Below are 27,998 nucleotides of genomic sequence, written 5' to 3'. Positions count from 1 at the left end.
AATAATTAAATTTTATGGGGAATCAAGGACAAAAGAGGTTCATTACAAATAAAGTCCCAAGATTTTTGCCTGAACATCTCCTTGAAGGATGACACCAGAACAGTTTGTTGCCATTGTATTTCTTAAAATTTTTAAAAGGATATTTGCATACAAGCAGCCTGGATCACTGTTTGGGTTCATGTTGCCATAGTCACAGAAACTAAACAAGAAAGAACAGGAAGGTTTGGGAAATTGTGGCTCAATGATATCAACATGAAAGCCAGGTGCTTGCATGACTACTGACACCGTTTTTGTTCACATGGTTCTTTTAAATATGGCTTGTCAAAAGGAAGCATTTGTACAAGATAAGAGCAGATTGCAGAGACGGCAACAGTAACTGTGGATTCTTCACATCACTGACACAACACAAGATTGATGTGCCAGCTTCAGGATGTTTTCATTTAATGGAATCCAAAAAACATGTTGTCCTTGGGCAAAACTTGGTCAAACAAGTCCATCTTTTCCTCACTCCGCCACTTCATGTGAACTGAGACACAGTGCTAAATCATTCCTGGAGAGAGCTGATAGTCCAGTATCCTGAACTGGCCACTGTCACTTGGTAGTGTAGCAACTTACGTATTGTACTACCTGGTTTGGTTTCTACCAATATTCATTGAAGTGATTGCAGCAGAACTGGTTAACCTGTTCATTCTGAAGAGCTGTAGGCTACCATTCCCGTCTGTTACCTTGTTGGGTCAATTGTTGTCATGGGAAGAGTGTTCTCCCCACCGAAATCATTAGTGCATTTGTAGCAAGGTCAAGAGAATCGACAGCCATTTGTCTCAAGTAGGATTCCTCCAAATCACTAAATTACTAATACTTTTTTTCTGGATATATGCAAGAGGTGTAGGGTGCAAACTTCTAGTGGCTGCATGGGTAGGGTCAAACTCAAAGATCGTTCCTCCCGAATCACAATGCGATAGCAGATGAGGTGGATTTGAATGGAGTTTGTGAAGTTTTGTCTGGTGCAGCGAAGTGGAGACCTGCCCGAGGAGCGGAGGCTGAGAGTGTCAAAGTGAACTCGGCGCTCTTGACGGCACTCTAAGAGACGGCACTCTAAGAGATGGCACTGGGTCACCACCCACAATCCGCCAGAGGAACGCTGCCAAACAAGAAGAATAACAGGAGATAACATGAGCTTCTGGAAGACTGCGGTTTCAACTGGTATCAACTCACTGGTTGCTGGTACTGGTGGCAGCTGAAGGTGGTCCATTGACGGGAGTCTCTCACCTTCTTGATTTTCTTCAGACACTCCAAAAGTGAAAGAGGGCTGAGCTTCTTCTGTATTCTGTAACTTGCTGCTTCTCCGCCATTGGAATCGTCATTAGCCAAAGACTCCAAAGCGTACCGAAGTCCCCCAGGCTTCCTCCGCTCGTCGCCACCGTTTTCTACTCCACCGTCATCGTCGGTGGCCCCACCAAGTGGTGTCGGTTCGATGTTACACGATGACTGACTGCCAGGGATGGGCTGCTGCATCTACAAATGAGCAGATTGCCAACATTTGTCCCAGTTCCCAGCCCAGAGGAGGTCATGGTGAAGAGGGGTGACGATGAGTTATAGTTGAGCTCAGTGATGACAGCTGAGGCCAATCAGCTAGCCTAACGCGACCCATAACATGGCACAGAGAGCAGCCCGACTTTTATCCTCAGCCATCTTAATTGTAAATAATGAGTGTTTTCTTAGGAAAGGGCTGAAGAGGTGGGGCGTCTCTTAGATTACAGCCTGCCTTAGTCTGTCTGTGAATAGGAAATGGGCAGGATGAAAGGAAGATTGAGGCAGAGCCAGAGCAACGGGCCAATCATCACGTGAAGCGACAGTTTTTTCTTCTGCTCAATCTTGCCAACACGTTAACGTGCCCTGTGATTTGTTTTGGAAAATGTATTTTACAGACTTTAAAAAAGGCCTTTTGATACTTCACTTTAGGATTGAAGTGTTTGTTCTTCCGAATGAAACATAGTCATTGTTGTTGCCTTTTCTAGAGGCCAGTACAGGCATCCCTGCAAACATTCAATTGCCGCTGGGACTCTAATGTATTCAGTGCGAAAAAAGCTGTCTTGATCACAGCTTGATGGTTGACTCTGTTTGCAGAGAGCAGCAAAACCAATTCCCACATTGTGAATATTAATCCTGCAGTGGCTTTTATCATGTTCAGGCTGTGTGACGGCTCTCCACTGTAGGTTTCATCCACAGCCTCACACGCCGGCTGCGGTGGATGTGTAGTATTCTAATACAGCTAACGATTAGATGTTCCTTCAATATTAATTAGAGGCGAGCCACAAAGAAGCGCTTCTGCCTTCAATGCAGATTTGAAGCAGGCCGGCAAACTCTGCTCAAGCACATTAAACTCGCTCCACATTTTAAAAGATGATTGCAGGGCAGTCAACAAGATGGTGGAGAATGAAAAATGATTGCTTGAAATGGAAAAAGCTGGAAGCAGCCTCACCTCAACAAAGTCCGCTCATAATGTAAGAGAAGGGCACGAACAAAACAAAGATATTTTATTCTCTCTAGGCCTGTAAAGTTGCATCATGTAGTTGAAAAGGATGAGCATCTTACCACAGAGTTTTCCGTCTTGATAGATTTAACATGCTTGTAGTCCCCAAAGCCTGTTGGAGGGCTTTCATCTGTTCTCCTCTCATCAATTGTTTCTGTGTTAAGGGTCTGGTTCTCGGTGTCGTCCCGAGACGGCAGCTTGGGCGCCAGGTCGCCACGCTGCCTCTTTGTGACGTGCGCCTCTGGCCCATGGACCGTTTTCACATGCTTCCTCAGCGAACTGGGGTCGGTGTAACGCTTAATGCAGCCCGGGATCTTGCAGACATACGGTTTCTGTCAAGATGCGGATTGTCACAAGCTTATATTTAGGTAATTGACGAAGAAGAACAGATATTGTCTGAAATGTCTGAATGTTAAGACCAACCGGTATATATATATATATATATATATATATATATATATATATATATATATATATAGAGAGAGAGAGAGAGAGAGAGAGAGAGAGAGAGAGAGAGAGAGATACAGATGTATGTAGTATATGTATGTATATATATATACTGCGGCATATGCATAGATGTTTGGTTGGTGATCTGCCTCCTACTAGCTGACTTGAAGGAAGGTAAGTGGCAGACAGTGTGCGGTAATCGAGAGGTAAGCGACCTGTATGTAATCGAGAGGTAAGCGACCGGTATCCACAACAGCGGAATGACAAATTACAAGTCCGTAACTTACACTTATTTAGGTCTTTTGCCGATTAAACGTAGCTTATGGAGAAGCACCATCAATTTCGTCACACGCAGTTTCTGCGTGTGATGACAAGTAGGCTTTTTTGTGTTGTGGTAATGACGACATGGCCTATGTCCGATTATTATTATTATTATTATTATTATTATTATTATTATTATTATTATTATTATTATTATTATTATTATTATTATTATATATATATCATGCAACACGCTTATTTATTTATTACCTATATATGTCTAAAATGTCTTTTCCTGTTTCTGTATTCTCACCCTCTTGCTACTGTGACATGAGTGAAATTTCTTGAATACGGGATGAATAAAGTTATCTAATTTAATCCAATTACCTTCAAACTTCTTGAAAAATAAGATACCTCTTGTTTGATACTTATTCCTCAAGAAGAGGTCATAAACATTAAAAGGCTTGATTAGCAAAGTGTGGTTGATGTATGCTTACATTTGTATTATACATGATTGATTTGATATATACATGTTGTTGTTGGTCTCAGGATAAGTATATTTTAGTATTTTCTAAGTGGATTATTTAAAAAAAATTGAAAGAGAGTGTAAAATGTCCTCTAAGCCTGCAATGGCCTATTTGTCTTAATCTAAAACATTCATTTACAAGCCTGTCATGACTTTTACCTCGTTGGAGTGTGTACGGTTCTGGTGTTTGGCTCTGTCCGAAGCGTTGGAAAAGGCCTTGTTGCATCCCTCGTGCTCACACATGTAGGGTTTCTCCCCAGTGTGAGATCGCAGATGCGTTTTAAGATTTTCCAGACGAGAGTATGCCTTAAAGCAGCCCTCAAACTGCGGCTCACAAACAAGACGGCAACAAAATATCAGATACCGCTCTCCAGCAAAAGAGTCAGTTTTTCCCCACGGTGCCGTAGGCCATTTCTTAGCCATCTGTCACCTACCGTGCACTTGTGCGGTTTCTCTCCTGTGTGCCGGCGCATGTGAACCACCAACATGTACTGAGCCTTAAAGGGCTTCTGGTCCCTTGAACATTCATCCCACCGGCACACAAACTCTTTCTTCTCCCCGTGGATGTGATCATTATTGATGTGCTGTTGGACACAAACATGCCTGAGTATTTGTAGTTGACCACAGAGATAAAGAGGAGAAATAAATCTTGTCGCAGTTTATCATAAAATTAGAAACATGAGTATTCATATCCACGATCATGCAAAGCTGCACTCTCTTACAGCTACTGAAGGCTTTATCATTTTTAAATTGAATAATCTGTAATCATCGCAAGGACCACTCCATGCCCCTCCAATGACTGGAAGAGGGAAGGTGGCTGGCTGGCAGAAATATTTTAACATTTAATCACTTTATTATAGCTCTGCACATCCTATTACATTTGTTTTAGACTCTTCTGCTCACGCCACATCATCATTGAATTACAGCCATTATCAATGGCAAAGAATTTTTTAAGTGTCAAAGTCATCCAAACTGTTGTCATCAACACCACAAACTGACTCCCCCAGATGTCTTGACTTGAAATCTTACATGCACAAGCTGGTCTTGTGTTTCATACTCAGTGCTGCAGCCTTCCCAGTGACAGTTGGACTCAAACGTGACTTCCGGATCTGCTTTGGCGTCGTCACAGTCCACGTCCTCCTTTGGCTCCAATGAAATTCCTCGATGGCTCTGTGGCGGCACGCTAACCTATGGGCCGACATCACACGGAAACGGTTGAACATCTTTGGGACAAAATGACAATGAATACCTAAATTGAAGGTCCAGATTTACAAACTGTGATCCAAATTTCCCCAAAATTATTGATCAGTCTGGATCTTCCTTGAAATGACGCATACGCATGTGCAATTGTGCGTGTGAACATGCTGACTGCAGCGTGTTTGTGTCTGGGCCGAGCACCCCATCTTCATCAATTGTGGTGGCCCCAAGACGCCTACCACCGGCGCCGCGCTCATGCATCACGCGGCAACTTGCGTCGCCATCCACGAAGAGGCGGGAATTTGTCACGGAACGGGAAAGAAAAAAATCCTCACATGACGCCAAAACCATCGGCCAATATTTCATGAAAATGAAGTACACTGGCACAGTTTACACTATCTCGGGAGAGAGGGGGGTCGGGAAGGGGTTTGGGGGGGCTGCTGTTGGAGTGTTGTAATGAGGGTGCGGAGAGACGCAAAGCTCTTACCGTGCGGACTTTTCTAAATCACAAATTTGTTTCACAAGGAGGTCACATGAGGGATCGATATTCACTCACTAGTGAACTTGGTGCTTTGGAATCAGGTTTAACCTTTGACCTTTTGGTGATGATGGGTTCAAGTGTGCAGCTGATGACTGATTCTCCGCAAGGGTTCTGAAGAGAACACATTTTAGGCTAATCAGTATTATTTAAGAATATCTTTGATGAATTGTTTTCTCACTGTTGAAAAAAATGCTTGTTATACATGAAGTTAACCTTGAAAAAAATTAAGTTTGCTAGCCAATAGTCACACTCAAAAGAGGTGATGTCACAAGCAGGTTGGACCCTGCTTGGTAACATTAAGACTGTGTTTAAAAGTGTTGGACTAAATTCTATTTTTATACAATATAACACTCCATGCTGTTATAAGGTGTAAATCACTATGTGCCAAATCGGTGCTTTTCCGTCTCCTTTGTATTTTATTCGTCCAATACATTTCATTGATGGTCAAGCGTGAGGACAGGAAAGAATAGAGGGCAGGGTGAGTGCAAAATTTTAACTCATTGGCTGACAGTAATGGCGACAGATATTTTGACTGGAAGAGGCTGTCAGCCTTCCATTTCAAAATAGATCGGCCGTCTAACTTTTTGTTAACGACAATGAATGAAACCCAAATGAGTTTCGTGTAAAAATGAGTTTACTTGGTATGTCCGGTCAGTGGTGCGGGCGGGGGCAGACAGCGAGGGAATGCCTAGGACTGGTTGGCAGCCGGGGTAGGCGGTCGGTGGCGGGATGAGTGGTGGGACATGGCCCAAAGCCAACAGATGTTGGTAGGCCACAGAGTTGATGGGAGGAGGCAAGGCCAAAGACGGGCTGCTGATGCAAACATAAGGGGGAATATGTCGTCTTTTATGGTGAAAAAATAGACCGTTCACTGTATTTGTCGTGAAGAGTTTTGCTCACCTAAGTCCTCCAACCGACAGGTGTCCGTACGAGCCGCTCGCCATCGAGCCGGACCGGGAGTTGTTGATATAAGCCACTAGTGAGCTGGGTGAGCTCCGGATCATCGCCTGGAAATCCACACTAGTGTCGGACAGCGGTGAGATGGATAGGGCCCTCTTCCTGCTCAGCCTGGGAGCCAGCCGCGACACTGTGGACGATGCACAGCCCAGACATCTTTAAATGACCTCTTCGGTTCTCTGCCTTAATTAGTATTTTCTTTACTTGTTATGTATAAGCTAATTGTTAATTGTTACACATAATAACCTCAGATAAGATATACCGCAGACGGGCTCGTAGCCTAATGTTTAATGAGGGCAATTTAGTGTGAATTGATTCCAATTGGGTCGAAATGAGATTAAGCCGCAAGTCTGAAGTGCACTTGATCTTGAATACTCCTTAACTTAGAGGTCAACTGAAATTTTTAAGTAGACATGTCTCAAATTCTTTAAGGAATTTATTTTTAGTCTTCGTAACTCACTGTATTAAGTTAATATTGCAAACATGATCAATGAGTCTAATTAACTTGCTCTTTCAAGTTTGTTTGCCATACTTCTGAATCTGAATAAATTGAATTTAGAATAGTATGTTGTTGAACTAATAGCCTCACTCCCAATACCTTAATAAGAATGCAGTTTCAACCGGGCACGCAAATAAGATGCTTCGCTCAGGGGTCTGCGCACTGAGCTCCCATTTTTACTTTAGTTTTCCTTTAAACCTTGAAAGTTCAAGTAAAATTTGTTGATTTGAATTTCAAACTCAGCTATTTTTAATGTATTAATATTAATATAAACTCAACCACTAAACTGTTCAAATTGTTTATTTAAAAAATGAACAGGAGTTTTAAAAAATGGTGTACCATTAGATTAATTAACCTAATAATTTGAGTTGAGTGGTGGGCCCCCAACCAGGAGTTGTTGTTTTGATATGACAAGAGGTATCGGATTTTCAACCTTTTAGAGCAGGGGTGTCAGACTCGGTTTGGTTCGCGGGCTGCGTTAACGTCAACTCGATTTCATGTGGGCCAGACCATTTTAGATATAATATTTAATTGTTTTAAATAAATGGATTAAAAGAACTGGATTAAAATCCCTGAATATTCAGTTTTTTTATAGATCTAAAACAATGTTTATTTTTATCTTTTTAATATATTTTTAGAATTTACAAAATGATTTTTGAACTAAAAACACAGAAAAAAATGATTAAAAAATTACAATTATTGATTAAAAAGGAGGAAAATCAAAGAAAATTTAATATACATCTATACTCTTCATTTTAATTTGATCCTAAAACAGAAAGTCGGCACTCATGATTTACTTTCCCGGGCCACACAAAATGATGCGGTGGGCCAGATTTGGCCCCCGGGCCGCCACTTTGACATGTGTTTTAGAGTCTTAGTTTTTTTTTTTGCTATAATCTTAGATTGCAAATCTTAAACTGGGTTTTAGACATGATAGTTTATTCATAAATAATTTATAAAAACTACACAGTGTTTATTTGAGAATGTAAAGTACATACAATGACTGTAGAGGGGGCTCATGTCATCTTGACAGGACTCACCATCAATGGGGGCCACGTAATCTGGCAGGTGGGTCCCAGCCGCTAAACCTGTCCCCTGCATGAGAAGCTCGCCGTAGGCGCTGTGGTGACTGGCCATCAATTGATAATACTCCCTGGTCAGACTGAGCCCAGTTGGCGAAGGTGGCTGTAGCCCAAACAGGCCGGCATCTCTAAAGGGCTCGTGAGACACTGAGGATGATAAAGTTACATGCTGTTGATGACACAAAACCTGGCTTTTGTACTCCTGAACTTTTGTGCTTTTTTAAGCTTTATTTCACTATCCGACAGAACGCAGGAGAAGATTTATGTCCTCTGCTCCCTTCCAATCCCGAAGTCTAATTCCTGGCACCCTGCAAATCACCTTTCTTGGATCAAATTGCAGCGGTTTATAGGCGGCTGCCATTTTATTGAATTGAAAAACTTCCCCTGCCAAGTAAAAGTTTGTTAGGTCGGACTTACAGTCAGAGGGAGTGAGGCCTCTAGCTGCTGAGATCATTGACAGCGTTGGGCTTCCATGCAGATAGTGCTCCACGTGAGGGTTGACATACACATGCTGCGGGCTGAAAGGGGAGTCGCCGGTCGACATGGACGTAGGAGAGAGACGAATCAGGGAGACGTCGGAGATGATGGGTCTGCCTGGCAAACCTACAGGCCTGGGTTGGAAACACTTTGATTAGCGTATCTGGAAGTGATTGTTGATGCTCAGAGCCACAATGTCTGCTTGTCTTCAGCAAACGGGTAAAAGTATTTTTATGTAGTCACCATTTGTACAGTTATTGAATGGGATTTGGGTTAAAAGGCATTTCAGAAATCCTCAACACAAATGCTTTTATATTAAGTAGAGTGTGTCTGAGTGTTTCAGTGGTAGTTCTCAGAATTTCAGTTCCGTACAAGTGAGTGTTTAATTAGTAGTGTGGGAGCTGTGTAGAATGGGTGTGAATTTTTCATTCATGTGAATTTGAGAGTGAGAGGTTAATAAATCCTATGAGTCCATTTACAGTACTGACTGAGAATTTTAGTTTTGTGTTTGAATAATTGTAGTGAGTTGTTTGTGCAAAAGTTTCAGTAGTGCCTGTAAGACTTTCCGTTTTCATGTATGTGTGAGAGAGTGAATTTTAGTGTCTCTATGAATTTGATTCCTTCAGCAGAATAGAGATGTTTTCTGATTGGACACTATAAATTGCCCCTAGGTATGGCTCCAGCACCCCCCGTGACCCTAATGAGGATAAAGCGGTTCAGAAAATGATATATATATATATATATATATATATATATATATATATATATATATATATATATATATATATATATATACATATATACAGTTGTTGTCAAAAGTTTACATACATTTGTGAAGAACATAATGTCATGGCTCTCTTGAGTTTCCAGTTATTTCTACAACTGGTTTTTCTCTGATAGAGTGATTGGAACAGATACTTCTTTGTCACAAAAAACATTCATGAAGTTTGGTTCTTTTATGACTTTATTATGGGTTAACAGGAAAAGTGATCAAATCTGCTTGGTCAAAAATATACATACAGCAACACTTAGAAAGTTGTGTCAGGCCATTTAAATAGGGCTCATTGGATGCAAACGCTGACAAACGCTACAATGGGAAAGTCAAAGGAGCTCAGCATGGATCTGAAAAAGCGAATCCTTGACTTGAACAAGTCAGGAAAGTCACTTGGAGCCATTTCAAAGTAGCTGCAGGTCCCAGGAGCAACAGTGCAAATAATTGTTTGTAAGTATAAAGTGCATGGCACTGTTTTGTCACTGCCACGATCAGGAAGAAAACGCAAGCTATCACCTGCTGCTGAGAGAAAATTGGGCAGGAGGGTGAAGATTCAACCGAGAATCACCAAAAAGCAGATCTGCCAAGAATTAGAAGCTGCTGGAACACAGGTGTCAGTGTCCATAGTCAAGCGTGTTTTGTATCTCCATGGACTGAGAGGCTGCCGTGCAAGAAGGAAGCCCTTGCTCCAAAAGCGGCACCTTAAGCCTCGACTGAAGTTTGCTGCTGATCACATGGACAAAGATAAGACCTTCTGGAGGAAAGTTCAGTGGTCAGACGAAACAAAAATCGAGCTGTTTGGCCACAATGCCCAGCAATATGTTTGGAGGAGAAAAGGTGAGGCCTTTAACCCCAAGTACACCATGCTTACCGTCAAGCACGGTGGTGGTAGTATTAAGCTGTGGGGCTGTTTGCTGCCAATTGAACTGGTGCTTTACAGAGAGTAAATGGGATAATGAAGAAGGAGGATTACCTTCAAATTCTTCAAGATAACCTAGTCATCAGCCCGAAGATTGGGTCTTGGGCACAGTTGGGTGTTCCAACAGGACAATGACCCCAAACACACATCAAAAGTGGTAATGGAATGGCTAAATCAGGCTAGAATTAAGGTTTTCAAATGGCCTTCCCAAAGTCCTGACTTAAACCCCATTGAGAACTTGTGGACAATGCTGAAGAAACAAGTCCAATTCTGTCAAGAGGAGTGGTCAAAGATTCAACCAGACGCTTGTTGATGGCTACCAAATGCGCGTAATTGTGAATTGTGAAGTGAAAATGACCAAGGGACATGTTACCAAATATTAGCGCTGCTGTATGTATATTTTTGACCCAGCAGATTTGATCACTTTTTTCTGTTCACCCATAATAAAGTCATGAGAGAACCAAACTTCATGAATGTTTTTTTGTGACAAAGAAGTATCTGTTCCAATCACTCTATCAGAGAAAAATCAGTTGTAGAAATAATTGGAAACTCAAGAGAGCCATGACATTATGTTTTTCATGTGTATGTAAACTTTTGACCACTTTTGACCACCAGCTGTAGAGGTTTTATAGCCATAAAATAGTTTTTGAGGCTTGGATTGATTCCGAGAGCTGAAGGCGTCGCTAGGAAATTCACGGACATGTACATTATCATCATGCCATACATGTACATGTACATGTACATGTACATGTACATGTACATGTACATGTACATGTACATGTACATATACATATACATATACACATACATATGGTGTCTGTATTCTCACCCTTTTGCTACTGCGACAGTGCATTTCCCGAAAACGGGATGAATAAAGTTATCTAATCTATCTATGTACAGTATACCCATACCATACTGTACTCTTTCTGTACCGTGTGACAGCATTTGGCACCCAGTGTCAGCTTGCAATGATGAAGCGGCTGGCGCTGAAGTGTCATGTCTCCCCATGAAGGAGCAGGGGACCCCTGACGGCGCTACGGGCAACGTTACAAAATGCCAACAGCTCGTAACAAAGTGCCATGCCGGACCACAAATGACACAACAATTCATTTATGGCTCAATGTTGCTGTAATTAGGCGAATTTGGCAGCAGCGATGGGAGGGACAGCTAGATCAAGGTCTTGATGAATGAGGGGTCCACTGTCAAGATCAAATCACATTAATCAAGGTGCCCGAGTCAGAGGACAGGCGTAAAAACCTCCACCGGCACGAGCGCCCCACGCACACGAAGACCGTGTGATAAATGGCTCCACTATTGCCAAGCGTAAAATGTGTGCATTTCAATGGAGGGGCACACCATCCATCCAATTTCTACACCGTTTATCCTCACAAGGGGGTGAATGAGCTGGAGTCTATTCCAGGTGAACGTTTCCTCACCGGTGTACAGCGTGGACGTGCGGCTCGTAATGATACGAGTGGCATCCTTCGTGATGGTGCAAGTCCATGGCGAAGGGCTTGTGGAAGGATGAGAAGATGTGTGGGGCCACTGCAAAAGAGCAGACAGGTCAAATGTTGGCCCTTTGAATCATGAAAAATTAAAGTGGGTTCAAGATTTAACAAAAGCAGACTTAACTGCTGATTAACTGACTTAACTACAGATTTAACTAAAAGCCATAGTTAGTTTGTTGGACTTTGTCTTGATGATGATAATGTATTGGGAAGAATATAAAAATTATCTCCTGTTTCAGAGCACCTGTGTCTAACTTATCTTTGCTGCGTGCCACATCATTATTATGGGTTACTGCGAAGGGCCGTGACATCTGTTTACTAGGTTAATCGACTAATCAACAACTCATCGATGATTAAATAAATTGACAAATGTTTCCATAGTCGATTTTTTTTGAGAGATATTGTTGTTTGTCTGAATCCTTTTTTCAAATAGGCTCCATGGCAAATAGTCTCATTTATTTCTTCAGTTTTTCTATATTTATTTACATTTGTTTAGGTCCAAAATGGGACAAAACAATATTTCCTGTCTTATTTTTTTCAACAAAAGGAAACTATAGAGTCGTAAATATTATTCTTTTATCGTTTAAAATTTTTCATGGTTGCTTTTTTATTTGTATTACAAAATCCAAAAAGAGTATAACTTCTCATTTAACTTTTAATATTTTTAATTTAAAACAATCGGTGCATGATCAATTTTATTTTACCTGAGAGTTTTCCAAAAAAACCTGCAAATATTCTCTGATTTTTCAGTACATTTTCTTGCAAATTGGACTGCAGAAATGTTATTTAAATTATTTCAGTGAACAAAAAATGGCTTAGTTTTTCAGGCTACACAAAATGATACCTTCCCAGTGCCCTGTTTGACATTTGTGTTCTGGACAACCGCAAATGCAGGATTTCTCCCCTTAATAAGGACCCAAATTTCAACTCAACCACTGCCTTAGTAAACATACTGATGATGAAGGTGATGGAAAAAAAACACCACAGCTAAAACCTATTTAGCATCTCTTGAACCCTCTCAAATTGAAGGTAAAGGAGCATAATTTTAACCATCCACCCTAATGTCGTTTCACAAAAGAGGAATCCAGTGATCTTTGGGAGTATTTTGTTAATTAACATTCATGGGAAACTGTTCTACTTCCAAAAAACATTCTCAATCGCATCTCTGGCATGCAAAACTGACATGAAAGCTTCGGAGGTGAGATTTTATTCATGGAACATTTTGAAACTATATATTCTGTACATAATGCATACATTGCCTGCAGCGGGTGTCATGTCGTCTATTTTTGGTGGAACATCTCACAAATATTGAACTAAATGTGAGGATTTTCCTCACTTTTGTCCACACAGCATAGTAGGTGGAGGTCACGGTCATGGATCATTATCTGCTCTTGTCGAGTGGCCTGCGCATCTCACGGGGGCTCCAGACCTTCACGACTCAGCATTCCTGGTCCATTCTTCTCACGCTACACTAGTGACACGCTGACAGACTGACCGCTCCCCAGACGCCTCTCTAAATATCCTCTTTACGTCAACAGAACTTGGCGAGATGCAGCGTCCATGTTCCATGACCACTTTGCACTTCGTATAGTCACTCGTGGAAGTGTTCTTTTTAGACTGTCACTAATCAAGAGGAGTGAACCGTATGGGACGTAAGCACTTGTAATCTTGGCTTTTTCTCAGAGGGCCACCCATCTAAGCGGCGCCACTGCAGTCGACTTGTTCTTCTCTTTCCATCACTGAGACACTTCCATTGTTGTGCTGCCGCAGGAGGCACAAAACCTGAGCACCGGTGAGAGCCGGGGAGGCTGACTTACCTGATGCATCCCCACTAGAGGTCCCCCAGAACCCCCTCCCCACCCAGGCGCACGGCCCGCTTAGACTCTATCTATTAATCTTAGCTAGTGTTTGTTTTACCCTGGTCACATCCACACTCTACCTCTACTTTTTCCCTTATTTTTATGTATGAAAAGTACCTCCCTTTCTGTTCAATTTTCTCAGATCCCTTCTGAAGCATCAGAAAATGAAAGTAAAACTATGATCTAACGCCAAGCACCACTTCACTGAGTTCAAGATGGCGAGGCCACACGGCTTCCTCTGCCAGCTTGTGTGTCATCTGCATGCCGTTAGCGTAATTTGGCTACTTAGAAGAGTGCATATGTTGAAAGAGTGATCACGGCGTGGCGTAATCACCTCTAGCGTGGCTGATTGATGACCGGCGTGTTTAATAGTGCTGCTTAACACACAGGTTTGTCTAGATTAAGTAATTACCTCATCATCCCGTACGCGGCGTGATAAAGAGATGCCGGCGTGCTGGGGAACGAGAGCGATAATTAAAATAGCATCAATTAAATGGCGCTTGTGGGCCTGTCATTGTGCTCCCCAGCTAACATCTATATTAGCCCACCGGCACCCTCGCCAGGGGGGCGCCTGGGATTACGGAAAATGACTCCAATGTGCCATCTCTAAATTAAACAAAGACCCAGTTCTCCCCCTGCTTCGGGGGTGAGAGCATCTAAGAATAACACCGGAAAGTTTCTTAGTGGTTCTTTGTTAACAGAATGCCACATGACCAATAAATGGCTCTACTGTCAATGGGACTCGAAAGCCAGGCTGATCGATTTACAAAATGGTGGTGACGTGCACGATGATGGTCAATACGGTGTCAGAAAAACATTGATTGGTCTTATGAATGAAATCAGTCATATGAAAACAACCTTATTTATTTCAGTCCACACTTGGCCTGGTTTGGTGGTTAATTAGCTACATCTAACGTCACCAACAGCCACAAGACAAAGTGTGTCCGCACAACAATTAGTCTGATGGCACTAATGGCTTTCCGTGCAGGTGTGAGCCCATGCAACAATTTTGCAATAGGCCGGTCTGGAATATTATTAACATCACCATCTTTTTTTCTTCTATGAAATTTAGACCCGTTCTGGCTCCCAGCAGACTTTGGGCGAAAGACAGACTACACCTAAACTGGGCGTTAGACAGCCATAGGGGGGACACAGAGACAGACAACCATTCGCTTGCCCAATCATACCACCACCAAACAGAAATTAATCCCACACTTGCCCGCACTGAACTCAGGCAAGTGAACCCATACACCATGCTGAATGTATAAAGCTAAAGCCACTGTTCTATGGCCAAGACAAAAAAGCACCCCAACACCCCTAAATAAACCTTGCCAGGGAGAAAGAGTGTGATCCCCCTGGAATTGAAACACACCTACCAGTCCCCCTTTATAAAACGGGACCACCACCCCGGTCTGCAAAATCCAGAGGCACTGTCCTCAATGTGCATGCGGTGTTGTAGTGGTGTGTCAACACGATACAACCCTACAAAATCCAGAGCCTTTAAAAACTCCGGGTGGATCTCATCAACCCTGCCACCAAGGAGCTTCTTAGTGACTACAACCCTAGAGATAGGAGAAGCCGCCTCAGAGTCCCTAGGTTCTGCTCCCACACGGAAGAGCATGTCAGTAGAGTTGAGGTCTTTGAAGTATTTGGCCCACTGATTCACAACATCCCAAGTCGAGGTCAGCATAGCCCCGTCCCTCGTAGGCACTGTGAGAGTGGTGCACTGCTTTCCCCTCCTGAGACACGGAAGTTGGCCCAACATTTCCAAGGAATCATTCTCCATGGCCTTGCCAAACTCTGTGCATGCCTGGGTTTTGCAATGAGTCATCATCAAACAGTTTTCCCAAAAAATGAAAAAAATAAATTATTGTCCCCTTCTATTTTTCATAATTCAACTCTGTTATGCGTGTGATGAGAATAAGACTTTAAAATATTCATTCATTCATTTTCTGAACCGCTTATCCTCACAAGGGTCGCGGGGTTGCTGGACACCCTGAATAGGTGGTCAACCAATAGCAGGGCACTAGGAGACGGACAACCACTCACACTCACGCTCATTCGTAGGGGCAATTTAGAGTGTTAAACCAAACTACCCTGCATGTTTTTGGGATGTGGGATGAAACTGGAGCAGCCAGAGAAAACCCACGTAAGCCCGGGAGAACAGGCAAACTCCACACAGTAAGGACCGACCTGGGATCGAACCCTTGACACAAGAACTGTGAGGCTGGCGTGTTAACCACTCGTCCGCCTGGCCGCCTTTTTGTAAAATTTGTATTATTTATTTTACATAACTGTCCTTGTGATTAACCAGTAACCAGTTTAAGGTGTACCCTGCCTCCCGCTCATGGTTGGCTGGGATAAGTTCTACCTCCCACAGACCCTTGTGAGGATAAGCTTGGCCAAGAGTAACACTTCCACTCCATTGAGTAAAATAATTGATGTATAAGTAATGCAAATTCATCATTGACGTATAAGATGAGTACACCAAGCGTTTTATAGTTTAATACATATTATTGAATAATAAAGAGTGGAAAATCCAAAAAATGAAGGCTCATTTTTCGAAAATTGTGAAGCCATTCTAATTCTGCAAGCACACTGAATTTTTAAAGAGGCAAGACAATCAATTTCTTACTTCACAGTTGCAAGAACCCCCAAAAAACATTTTTGTATTTGGGGAAAAAAAACATTTGCAAGCATGACAATTATTGACAAAACACATGGTGCAAGCTCAATGAAACTAACATCTCTCTCATCTCTCATCTCCTTTTCTGAATCGCTTTATCCTTAATAGGGTCGCGGGGGGTGCTGGAGCCTATCCCAGCTGACTTCGGGCCAGAGGCGGGGAACACCCTGAATTGGTGGCCAGCCAATCGCAGGGCACAAGGAGACAAACAACCATACATGCTCACACTCATACCCAGGGGCAATTTAGAGTGTCCATTAGCCTACCATGGAATGTGGGAGGAAACCAGAGTACCCAGAGAAAACCCACACAGGCCTGGGGAGAACATGTAAACTCAACTCAGGTAGACCGACCTGGATTTGAACAAAGGTCTACCACTGTGAGGCCAACGCCCTAACCACTCAGCTGCCAGGCCCCCCATATTTTTTAACATTGTAAATTTAACTCAACACAAAAGTGGAATATATTTAACAAAAATAAAAAAAAGACTTTGGTCTGTGTGTAAACTATTGTGCTGCAGCTGGTCATTAACTTTAGCTACTTTTGGAGTTAGTGTGTTTAGGAGCAAGCCAAAAGGTAGACATCCCAGTGACCCCTGGACGGGGGGCTATTATTCTCCGTCTTATGCCGTCCCCCTCCGGAAGATAAGTCCTCCTCTCTTTTGACCAAGTGCATTTTTCTCTGCCAGAGGCCCGATCACCCCCTCCTCACTCCAGGTGCTTCCGGCAGCGGCGGCCTCCAGTTGCGCCTCGCTATCATCAATAATTCGCCCAATCTTACCCTCCTTATCGCTAACACGCCTCTCTTAAAGCCGCCTGGCCCCACCCCCACTCACCTTTTGCCAAACAGCCACAAATCAGGTTCAACAAATCTGGATGTTATTATCAAGTTGGGATTGAATTTTCAAAGCTAACTAAAATTTGTGACAAAGTCTATTTGATACTACATGAAGAAAATCTCTAGTCTGAAATCTCAGTTCTGGCCAAACTAAATGTAAAAGGAATAATGGGTGAATAACAGCCAGGTTGAGTCACGAGCCACTTTTATTTCACATTGCTTCAGGTTTCCCGCATTTTTTGATATGCAATTGAATTAAGAAGGTCGAGTTACGGCTTGTGTTTGGGTAGCGCGCAAGAGCACCTGGGCCCATTCTAATTGACTCGAAGCGCCGCATCTCCACTTTTTAAACAAAGTGACTCTCGCTTGAGGTTCATTACACGCACCCCATTTCCATAGGCCTCTGGGACCGAGACCTGGGCCGCTCCCGTGGAATAAATGAGCGTGCCATGATAAATGGTTCTATTAGCAATCCAGATTGTTAAACTGTGATATAACAGATCGGAACGGGAGGCGGGGGTCCATTCATTTTCCTCCTCTCTGCACATGTTTCCATGTGTAAATAAGGTATTAAAACTGGGCATTAGCCGCGTTGTGTGATAGAGAGGAAATTGTTCCAAATAAATAACCCGGCCGGCGAATATAAAACAGCCGACACGGCGGCTTCGAGGTGGGCAAAAGTGAGTAGCGTCCCCACACCATAAAAGCGGCTGTCGTATATTAGTTTGGGCCTCAAGGACCTCGCCCCGTCTGGCTTTGTGTTTACTTATCAGGCGCCGCCCGACGAGGGCTTGAGAAATTTCACAAGTAATTACTCTGTCAGCTGATATCTCTGTGGCTGCGGACAGCATGTTGTGATGTTGTTCACTTCAAATTAAAACATAAGATGAGAAAGTTCGGCAGAGGAATTTTATTGTGAAGCTGTGGTTGCTTGAATTATTAAAAAAAAGCGACAATTCCCTGGTTTCATCGTTTTTTTTTTTAACTTTCGATTTATTTTTTATATTTTTAACTTGTGACTAAATAATGCTTATTCCCACCATTACTATATGTAGTAGTACATAAAATTATATTACTATTACTACTTACTACATTGTTCATTCATTCATTATCTGAACCACTTATCCACACAAAGGTTGTGGGGGGGGGGTGCTGGAACCTATCCCAGCTAGTTACGTGCACCAGGCGGTGGCCAACCAATCGCAGGGCACAAGGAGACAGACAACCATTCCCACTCACACTCATACCTATGGGCAGTTTAGAGTGTTAAACCAGCTTATCCTGCATGTTTTTAGAATGTGGGAGGAAAGTACCCTGTGGAAAACCTACGCAAGGCCAGGGAGAACATGCAAACGCCACACAGTAAGGACCCACCCAGGATCGAAGCCTCAACAATGTCTTCACGCAAATGATAAATCAAGAATCAAGACAATCAGAATACTGTATCTGTTGATTACAGTATAGTTAGCAGCCTGACTCGGCAGCCACAATGACCTTCCGAATGAAATCGCAATTCAGATGTGGCAAAAATGACTTTGACACCCATTTTATGTAGGTTCGACACTTGTTCTGTCTTCAATTGCTCAGAAGTCTGTCCACTCAACTGCCAAAATGACGGAATATGTTGTCAAAAATGACAAAGGTGTGCAAAGATGTCACCACAGCCATCAAGCTCATAATTTTACAATCATTTTCAGTTTAAAAAAATAGAAATAGCAAAAACACAGAAGCATTACAATTGTTTTTTCCCCTCATCTATAAACCTTATGAAGCGTGATTTATGAGTGTGTGAGTGTGTATGTTAAGATTCTCTCACTACGTTTGTCCAAACCGTGCAACGTAGAGAGTTGAATTTTTTTATGGTGGCCAGAAACGGCTGTCGGACCCTAATAAACGATGATTGAATTTCTTCACCTTCTCTAAGTGTGTAAACTCAACATTTATTTGTCAAACAACCATTTTTCAAAAGAGAATTATTTTAAATAGCGCAACAATTGTCTTTTGGTTCTAAACAAGCTGCTTGTAATCTAAGGTACATGAAATTCTGGCAACCACAGCTGCCCGTAATTGTATTTTTCCTGTGCAACTTTATTCTGCCAAATATTGAATTGCCTAATATAAGCCGTGGCATGGGCCGCCCAGTGGCTGAGTGGTTAGTGCACGTGACAAACCGATTCCGCCGAGGGCCGCAGTGGGTCCTGGTCTTTGTTCCAACCGATCCAGTGCCGACATTTTAACCAATCAGGTGTCTTCTAACCCTAAGTAGCACCTGACTTTAATTAACGATTACACTTGCAAAAGGTATCCTCTTGTTGAGTTGGAATGAAAACCTGCACCCACTGCGGCCCTTTGAGGACCAGTTTGACACCCCTGGGTTAGTGCGTCGGCCTCATAGTGGGAGGCTTGGGTTCAAATCCAGGTTGGTCCACTTGTGTGGAGTTTGCATGTTCTACCCGGGCCTGCATGGGCTTTTCTTCCTTCCACATTCCAAAGACATGCATGGTAGGCAGATTGGACACTCTAAATTGCCCCTAGGTATGAGTGTGAGCGTGAATGATTGTTTGTCTCCTGGTGCGCTGTGATTGGCTGGCCACCAATCCAGGGTGTCCTCCGCCTCTGGCCCGAAGTTAGCTAGCGACCCTAGTGAGGATAAAGCGGTCCAGAAAACGAGATGAGATGAGATGCGAGAAGTCGTAGCATATAACTTGGGACAGTAGTTATTTTTCCAACGTCTCAGAGTGCTTCAACCAATATCGCCCCCTCTAGCGCTGGCCTCGTTAAAATATTCAACAAGGTCTCGTCTGTCTTTACATGTAAAAGCTGGATTTCTTCATCATGGAGCTTCACTGGACCACCCATTTCCACTTCAAAAGTTCCCTGCCCGTCTATGCCCTTACGTCGTATTAGGAACACAGTGGCGTCATCGTTCGGCATATGCCTCATTAAATGCCTTTTTTCACACTTGCGCCCAATGGCTTGTTCGCATGCCAACGCACACCTCATACACTCAGTCACACTATAAATGACCACCGCGCTTTTCAATCACATTCAATCACCATGATTAAAGCGAATATCAACGTTTGTTCTGATGCATTGTAGCAGTTACCAAGTCAACTCAGCCGCCTATTATAATTTTCACCCTTCTCACCTGTGCTGGATATTATTTCTAAAAGCAGCACGTACTCATGCTCGAGTTAACATGCAGATAAAATTCTCCTATGGAGTGTTGTTTTCCAACAGATAAGGCCAATTCGGCTGGATGGATTTTGTTTTATTTATTTAGTTTAAGGATCTACATCATTTAAAAATGGACCCATGCAGACCCATAGGGTCACCTTCTCTTGAGAATGGCAATCGGTGAATTTCTGAAGGATAGATGAATAGATAGATGGTTGGAATGAAAGCTACCCCGTAGAAAGAAATTAGACTGGAGCTATGATGAGCCTTGCTGGCCTTTTTTGAAAACAGAAAAGCTTATCTCGTCTCATTTTATGAACCGCTTTATCCTCATTAGGGTCGCGGGGGGTGCTGGAGCCTATACCAGCTGACTCCAGGCCAGAGGCGGGGGACAACACCCTGAATCGGTGGCCAGCCAACCGCAGGGCACGAGGAGATGGACAACCATTCATGCTCACACTCAAACCTAAGTGCAATTTAGAGTGTCCAATCAGCCTATCATGCATGTTTTTGGAATGTGGGAGGAAACCCACGCAGGCCCGGGGAGAACAGGCAAACTCCACACAGGTGGACGTGACCTGGATTTGAACGCAGGACCCCAGAGCTGTGAGGCCGACGCGGTAACCACTCGCGCAACCGGGCCGTCCACAGAAATGCTTTGTATTATAATAACGCATATGTAGGTATATCAAATTAGAGACTGGAGACATCTTTCTGCTAAAGTTGAGAGGAATGAATCCACGTAAATGCATTTTGCTGCCTGCATAGTCTCATTAGAGGTGGAAATGGAGAGGAATGTGCGTAACACATCCTTGTTTTGAAAACAGGTGTTGGAGCATATTGTAAATGTAACATATTAGTTCAAATAGTTAGTGGGTCTCAAAATTATATAGTTCAATCCGTGATGCTGAGGTGTTTTGAATTTTTGTGGTTTAATGATTAGGGACCATGTAGCCTACTATTTTAGTTGTTCTCTTCGTTCATTATTTTTCATGTCTATGACATCGACTTGCTCTCTTTTGTGTTGAAGCAATCAAAGAAATATTTGTTAGTAAGAGGTTTGTAAAAAAAAGAAAACAAATATATATATTCAGACTAATTTCAGTCAACAATGTCTCTAAAACTGACAAAATAATTGTTGATCCACTTGACAGTAGATTCATCCAACCATAACTAAGTTGCCAAGATGTATTTAACACCCCTGATCCAAATGATGCACTATGGTTTTGTCCCTGATTTGGCCTAGCTTTCATCCCACATACATGTGTATCTTTAAATCATGACTGGAGCGTTGAGCAGTTCTCGAGTCCAACAGCCCAAACGCTGACCTGTCTTCTCTCAGCGCCTCGTCTATTGATCAGCGCTTACACGCTCTTAAAAGCCAGCATTTGTTATTAGTCATGCACTTTCACATGGCGGCTTCTTTAACATCCCTGACTGCGAGGCCACAAGCGCTTTATCTTTGATATGCATATTTGATTATTTCATCACCCCTCCCTCCCACCACATAAGTAGCTCACAGGCAACATTCATGGCCTCCCCTTCGAGTTGAAAATTACCTCGCGTCTCCAGTGGCTTCTTGAGGAGGTCTCCAAAACCGCTAACATCCATTTTGTCTTTTTTTTCATCAGCTCTGGTTGCCTTCATGGCGGAGCATCTGAAGGACAAAAAAACACAGGGCTATCAACTTAACAGATCTTAGTCGTGATTTGTTGACATTAGATTAGATTAGATTAGATTAGATTAGATTAGATTAGATTAGATTAGATTAGATTAGATTAGATTAGATTAGATTAGATTAGATTAGATTAGATTAGATTAGATTAGATTAGATTAGATTAGATTAGATTAGATTAGATTAGATTAGATTAGATTAGATTAGATTAGATTAGATTAGATTAGATTAGATTAGATTAGATTAGATTAGATTAGATTAGATTAGATTAGATTAGATAACTTTATTCATCCCGTATTCGGGAAATTTCATTGTGACAGTAGAAAGAGGGTGAGAATACAGACACAGGAAAGGACATTTTAGACATAAATAAATAGGTAATAAATAAGTAGATAAATAAAAAAATAGCTATCTAAATAAATAAGCGTGTTGCTGAAATATAAGGAAAGACTTCCATGTAACAGATTTTTAAGAAATAGGTTAACGATCATATTTTGGTGGCATTTTCAGCGATAGACATCCAATCCATTTCAACTGGGAGGGTTGGCAGCAAAGGTTGTCTATTAGCACTAAAAGATGATACTTAGCAGAGAATTGGTTTATCACAAGACCAATGCAAACAAAGTTTATAGCCCTAATGAATAACAGTTACAGACGCTCCCCTACTTACGAACATTCAACTTACGAACAACGGTACATACGAACATGTCTGCAAATTGCGTTTAAGTCGAAAAATGTTCGTAAGTCCAATTTTGTATTTTTTTCCGAGTAGTGCTTCTTCCCGCCGCTAATACGCCTGGCGCTGTGAGAGCTCAGCTCACCCAGCATCTACCTTCTTCGTTGCAATGCGGAAGTCCGTGAACGTATCTCCAGTGGGCAAAGAACCTTTTTCATTTGTATCATTAAATATCTCGTGCATCCGTTATTGAATATGGTTGGTAAAAAGCGAAATGCTTCTATTGAAGGAGTTGCAAGGAAGAGGCAAGCCATTTCATTTGAAACGAGTGGCAATAATAACGAAGCTTGATGCGCGTGAGAGTGCTGAGCGTTTCACGGGCATACAACTTGAATCGTTCGACCGTCAGTACCATTTATAAACAGAAAGATCGAGCAGCAGGACCCAAATATTGAACGTTGCACAAAGTTTGCAAATCAATTGAATGATGCCATACAGTGCTACCGCATCATTTATGATGAAAAAAAGAAGAAAACTGTGCAATCGTCGTTAGATCGCTTCTTTCGGCCAGTTTCTAATACATAAATCTCTCTCTCTCTCTATACAGTACTGTACATATTCTCTCCATTTTATTAAATGTTTTTTTCAGTACAAACCAACGTGTGTTACTTATACAAGCCTTAAACATACAAATGCACTTATATAAACCTTCAATAGGCCTTAAACATAAATTATAATACAAAATATAGCACTGAATCAACTTACAAACAAATTCAACTTATGAACAATCGCTCGGAACCTAACTCGTTCGTAAGTAGGGGAGCGTCTGTATTCAGTGATTTAACAAATACATTCAAAACAATTTAAGTGTGGTATTAACTCATGCAGTGTTTTTTCCCAATAACAGAAGACTGGTGGGCTGACGGGCTTTTCTTACCCCTCCGCCTAAAATCATGCTTAAAAACAACATTTAAAAAGCATGCATGCTTTAACGACATCTGGTGATACGATTTAAAATGTTATGGTGGTGATGTAAACAAACCTGTCTGAATTGCAGTGAATGTCTGTTTCAAGACTGTGCCCATTTATAAGAGTCTGCATTGATTTATTGTTTAAAAATGGCTTACAATAACACATAATAGCCATAGTTTTAAGACTCCTGAATTTCATTACATCATATTTACCTTCCAAAAACATGGTGTGCCTTCAGTAAATTTATGATATAGGGATGTTGCGATCAATTGATCTGAATCTATATACCAAAACGCTGTCATGTTTAACGGTGTAGGCTGTGGTGAAGTTGAACTCAGGATGCAGGAAAAAGAACGGTGAGAATTGCTGGTGTAAAAACTTTGGTTCTTTTAATAACAAAGGTTGAATATCCAAGTGACAAAATAAACAGGAGGAGGACACAAAAAACAAAACATGACTTACTGGTACGAGACACACGAGGTAAAGGTAGTAATACTTCCATGCCAGATGTCACTAAACATTCTCATTGTATACAAAAAAGGCTCATCAAATTAACACAAAGCAGATGGCTATGAGAGGAGGGGAAACACGCACACACAAGGAGGACATCCCTCCAACAAAATCCCATCATAATGTGACAAACGCAAAAAAATCACTAAACATTGTCAACTTTTAGATCTGCATTTTTTTGTCAAGATCGCTTTTAATTTTTGTGTGAAATGTTTTAACACAGAAATGGTCAAAAATAGCTTAAAAGAGCTTATCCCAGCCGACTATGGGCAGTAGGTCTGAATTGATTGCCAGCTAATCGCAGGGCACAAGGAGATGAATAAACATTCACGCTCACACTAACTAGGGAGAATTTAGAGCAGGAGTGTCCAATCCAGTCCAAAAAGGGCCGCAGTGGGTGCAGGTTTTTCCCCAACTGATCCAGCACAAACAGTTTAAAAAATGAAACCTGCTAATATGACATAAAATAGATGACGTTACATTAACGCTGTCATTTCATCTCATTTTCTGAACCACTTGATCCTCATTAGGGTCACGGAGGGTGCACAAGGAGACACACAATGCTCACACCCATACCTAGGGGCAATTTAGAGTTTCCAATCAGCCTACCATGCATGTGTTTGGAAAGTGGGTGGAAACCGAAGTACCCAGAGGAAACCCACGCAGGCCCGGGGTGAACATGCAAACTCCACATAGATGGACATGACCTGGATTTGAACCCAGGCCCCCAGAGCTGTGAGGCCAACGTGCTAACCCCTCGCTCCATCGAACCGCCGTTAAAGTGGTCATTTACATGCTATTTCTTGGTCATTGTTTCCTTTAATCAAGCTTGTGATAAGACAGTACTCCTAAATGTATGTTTTCCTTGTTAAATGCATTTTAGTTTTTGTTCTAATTGTGGCACAGGTGGGCAAACAAATTGCTTAATAACTTGGACAGCTACCCTCAAGTACAGCTTTCTTTGTGCCTTGCAAACATCTGGGAACCATCCCGCCAGCACGGAGTTGCAGATCCTGATTACAAATCGGATGAGATCGGGGCTGGGCAAATAATGAATTTCAATGTGGAATTATGAACACCGCACTTGTCACCCTAACAAACGAGCCCGCGTCTCAGCCTCAAAAGGTCACGGCGCAGTAGAGTAAAATCTCTGTCAATTCCTCGCCGGCGCATCCCTTCACGAGGGCCACTTGCTGGAATTTATGGTCGGGGCCCACCACCTATTCTCCTTTGAATAATAGCGGTCCCGTAAAAAAACCCGAGTCGAAAATAGACTGCCGTCGGAAGGAAGGGACTTGTTTATTGCGTGTGTTGTTTGGCTTCTGTGCAAATAAAGGTGGATGACTTTTGAATTTATAGGACCAATCAAACATGATCTCACATCCTTTTGAGAGCTGCTTGTTTTATTATAATATACATACGTAAATATGTATAGGTGTGTATGCATGTGTATATCTATATAATATAGTATAGTATAAAGAGATGCATTTTATTCACAAAGCTATGACTTGCAATTGCAGCACTGCTGTTAATTTTACGCGCTTTTAATGATATTTTGCTGGTTGCTTCTTCCATTCCGTCCGTCTCCACTGGCGACATTACCAAAAATGCGAAAAGCCAATGAAGGCACCCACGGTGGTAAGAGAATGACGCAGCCGTCACAGATTTGGTAACACCTACTCCTCCTTCCCTACCTGTCAGTCATGTGAAGGGCTGCCCTCAATTTGTTCACCTTCTTTGACACTTCAAAGAATAATGCAAACAACTTTTCAAACATTTGAGCGCCACCTGACGAACCATCAGAGCTTTCATCCATAAAGGGCAAGTGACTTCCATTCAAAATTTGGTGTAGCTATATACATACACGCACACATACATACATCGGTATATATATGTATATATATATATATATATATATATATATATATATATATATATATATATATATATATATATATATATATATAATTTTGAAATATGAGTGTGGCCTGGGTGACCCAAAGTTGATGTCCAAATACACTAGGTCTCAATTATTTTTATATTGTATATATTTTGTTATGAATACATACAATTATAAATGAATACATTGTTGGTAAAAACAATATTACAGATGTAAGATAAATGAATACACTCCAGTTCTACCCTTCAATAAAACTCAAGGTTTTTTTAAAATAAATTATATTTGTTGATTTTATAGTATTCAAGTCTTTGCATGGTAATGACAACTATATAGACGTAGTTTAAAATGTGAGGACTGGCTGAAAATGTCCCTCTTTCACTGCCATTGACAGAGCTCAACATCCATTCCGCTTTGCAATTATTTGCTGCCAAGTCTCCCAGTCCAAATGTAATGAACTATAGCAGCCAATAAATTGAGAGAGAAAATTATTATTAATTTAAAAAATACAATGAATAAAAGCATTACAATACCTCACGTTGATAAATATGAAATAAAAAATAATATATAATAATAGCAAATAAAAAAAATTAAATTCCCATTTTTTATCTCAATAAAAAAAATTATCAATATTTTAAAGATTTTATTTGCAGTGCTAACTTTTTATTCAAGTTTTTTTCCACATCTATTATGATTTAACATATTAAAGCCCAAACATTTTAAATGAAAAAAAATAATTGCCTTTTATCCTTTTTATTCAAACAATAAAAATAAGAAAAAATAGAGATTATTTACTATTAACTCATTTTCTAAAATTGACAACAATAGCTATCCAATTCTTTTTAAATAGTAGGATTGGCATTAAATCAGCTTTCAATGCCATTGTCGGGGCTTGACATCCAATCCATTTTGACTGGGAGGGCTGGCAGCACTGCCAGCATCTCCCAGTAAAATGGATTGGACAACAAGCACTATCATTGTTGGCCAAATAGTTGAATGAGTGCCCTACACGTGTTAAATGAATAATGTCAACTATGATTATGCCCACCATACATTTATTATGCTAACCTTACAGATCAAATACTAATAACATGATTTACAAAATTGATCCAATATCATATTTAAAGTAAATACACAATCATATATTGGCTGGATTAAACAGAAGCTTTAATTTTGCCTTGTAAAACTAGGTAAAATTGTGAAATTGCAGCAAGAGCATTTGTATTTTAATATCAAAATTCTCTTATTTTAAATGATTTAGCGTTAAGAAACAATAACAAAACAAGACTTGGAGATAGTATTTAACTTTTGGTGTATAAAAAAATAAGAAGAAAGAAAAACAAAAGCAATAACAATTTACCTAGTCTGGCGATTTTTTTTTATTCTGCCTCTTGAGCGAATTAAAAGTGGGACCAAGAGTCTTGCGTCCGGTTTCGATCCAAAAGTTCGGCGTTCGTAGTCGGCTGCCTGACTCGCAACTTCTCCAAGTGGATCCGTGAAACTTTTTGATGGTGATTCAGCAGCGAGCACGAGCCTCAAAGTGCGTTGCCTGTGAACGTCCTCCGCCAGACCCCCGCCCCAAAACCTTCAAGCCCCTCCAGTCGCTCCTATTTGGATGTCATCAATAACCAATCACCGTGCAGACATGATGGAGATCTGATCGGCTAGAGAAACTCAAAAATCAATTTATGTCAAGCACTCATTCATCAATACACTCTAAAACGTGTATCCTTAAAAAAGAATTTAAAAAAATCATAGATTAGTTTAGATTTGGGATGTTTTCAGCAAACAAGAAATAAACATTTTGAAATCAATTAAAAATTAAGTCCCATGTATTGTTTTTCTCTGTTTTTGGATTCTACTGTACTCCAATAGTTATCATTCGAATTCAATGTTTGTTTGTTTTTTGCAAGAAGAGACTTTTTAGTTTAGTAAATCAGAAAGTCAACTTGCTGGAATATAAAAACTGAAAATGGAGTTGAGATTTTTA

The 27,998-nt window shown here is 41.3% G+C and overlaps 1 protein-coding gene across 4 annotated transcripts; it reads right to left on the bottom strand.

The window, feature by feature from the left end:
* Positions 1–63: 63 nt before the first annotated feature.
* LOC144071911 (zinc finger protein GLI2-like) lies at positions 64–27,508 on the bottom strand. 4 transcript variants are annotated; one of them, XM_077597416.1, is made up of 14 exons: positions 27,369–27,508; positions 21,838–21,935; positions 11,648–11,756; positions 8,461–8,654; positions 8,002–8,190; positions 6,406–6,592; positions 6,144–6,318; positions 5,521–5,616; positions 4,797–4,955; positions 4,202–4,351; positions 3,927–4,091; positions 2,596–2,865; positions 1,216–1,515; positions 64–1,141 (listed from the first exon to the last, which is right to left on the bottom strand). In XM_077597416.1, the coding sequence occupies exons 2-14, from the start codon at positions 21,923–21,925 to the stop codon at positions 845–847; spliced, it is 2,379 nt and encodes a 792-aa protein (XP_077453542.1). In that variant the 5' UTR covers positions 21,926–21,935; positions 27,369–27,508; the 3' UTR covers positions 64–844. The 4 variants fall into 4 exon arrangements, with proteins under 4 accessions (XP_077453542.1, XP_077453559.1, XP_077453549.1 ...); XM_077597433.1 differs by having other exon boundaries at positions 1,216–1,509; XM_077597423.1 differs by having other exon boundaries at positions 6,144–6,315.
* Between the last annotated feature and the right edge of the window lie 490 nt (positions 27,509–27,998).

The sequence above is a fragment of the Stigmatopora argus genome, chromosome 1 (assembly GCF_051989625.1).
Source record: "Stigmatopora argus isolate UIUO_Sarg chromosome 1, RoL_Sarg_1.0, whole genome shotgun sequence".
In the NCBI taxonomy this organism is placed as follows: Eukaryota; Metazoa; Chordata; class Actinopteri; order Syngnathiformes; family Syngnathidae; genus Stigmatopora; species Stigmatopora argus.
The sequence above is the reverse complement of the archived record's forward strand: the minus strand, read 5'-3'. Positions and strand labels throughout refer to the sequence as shown.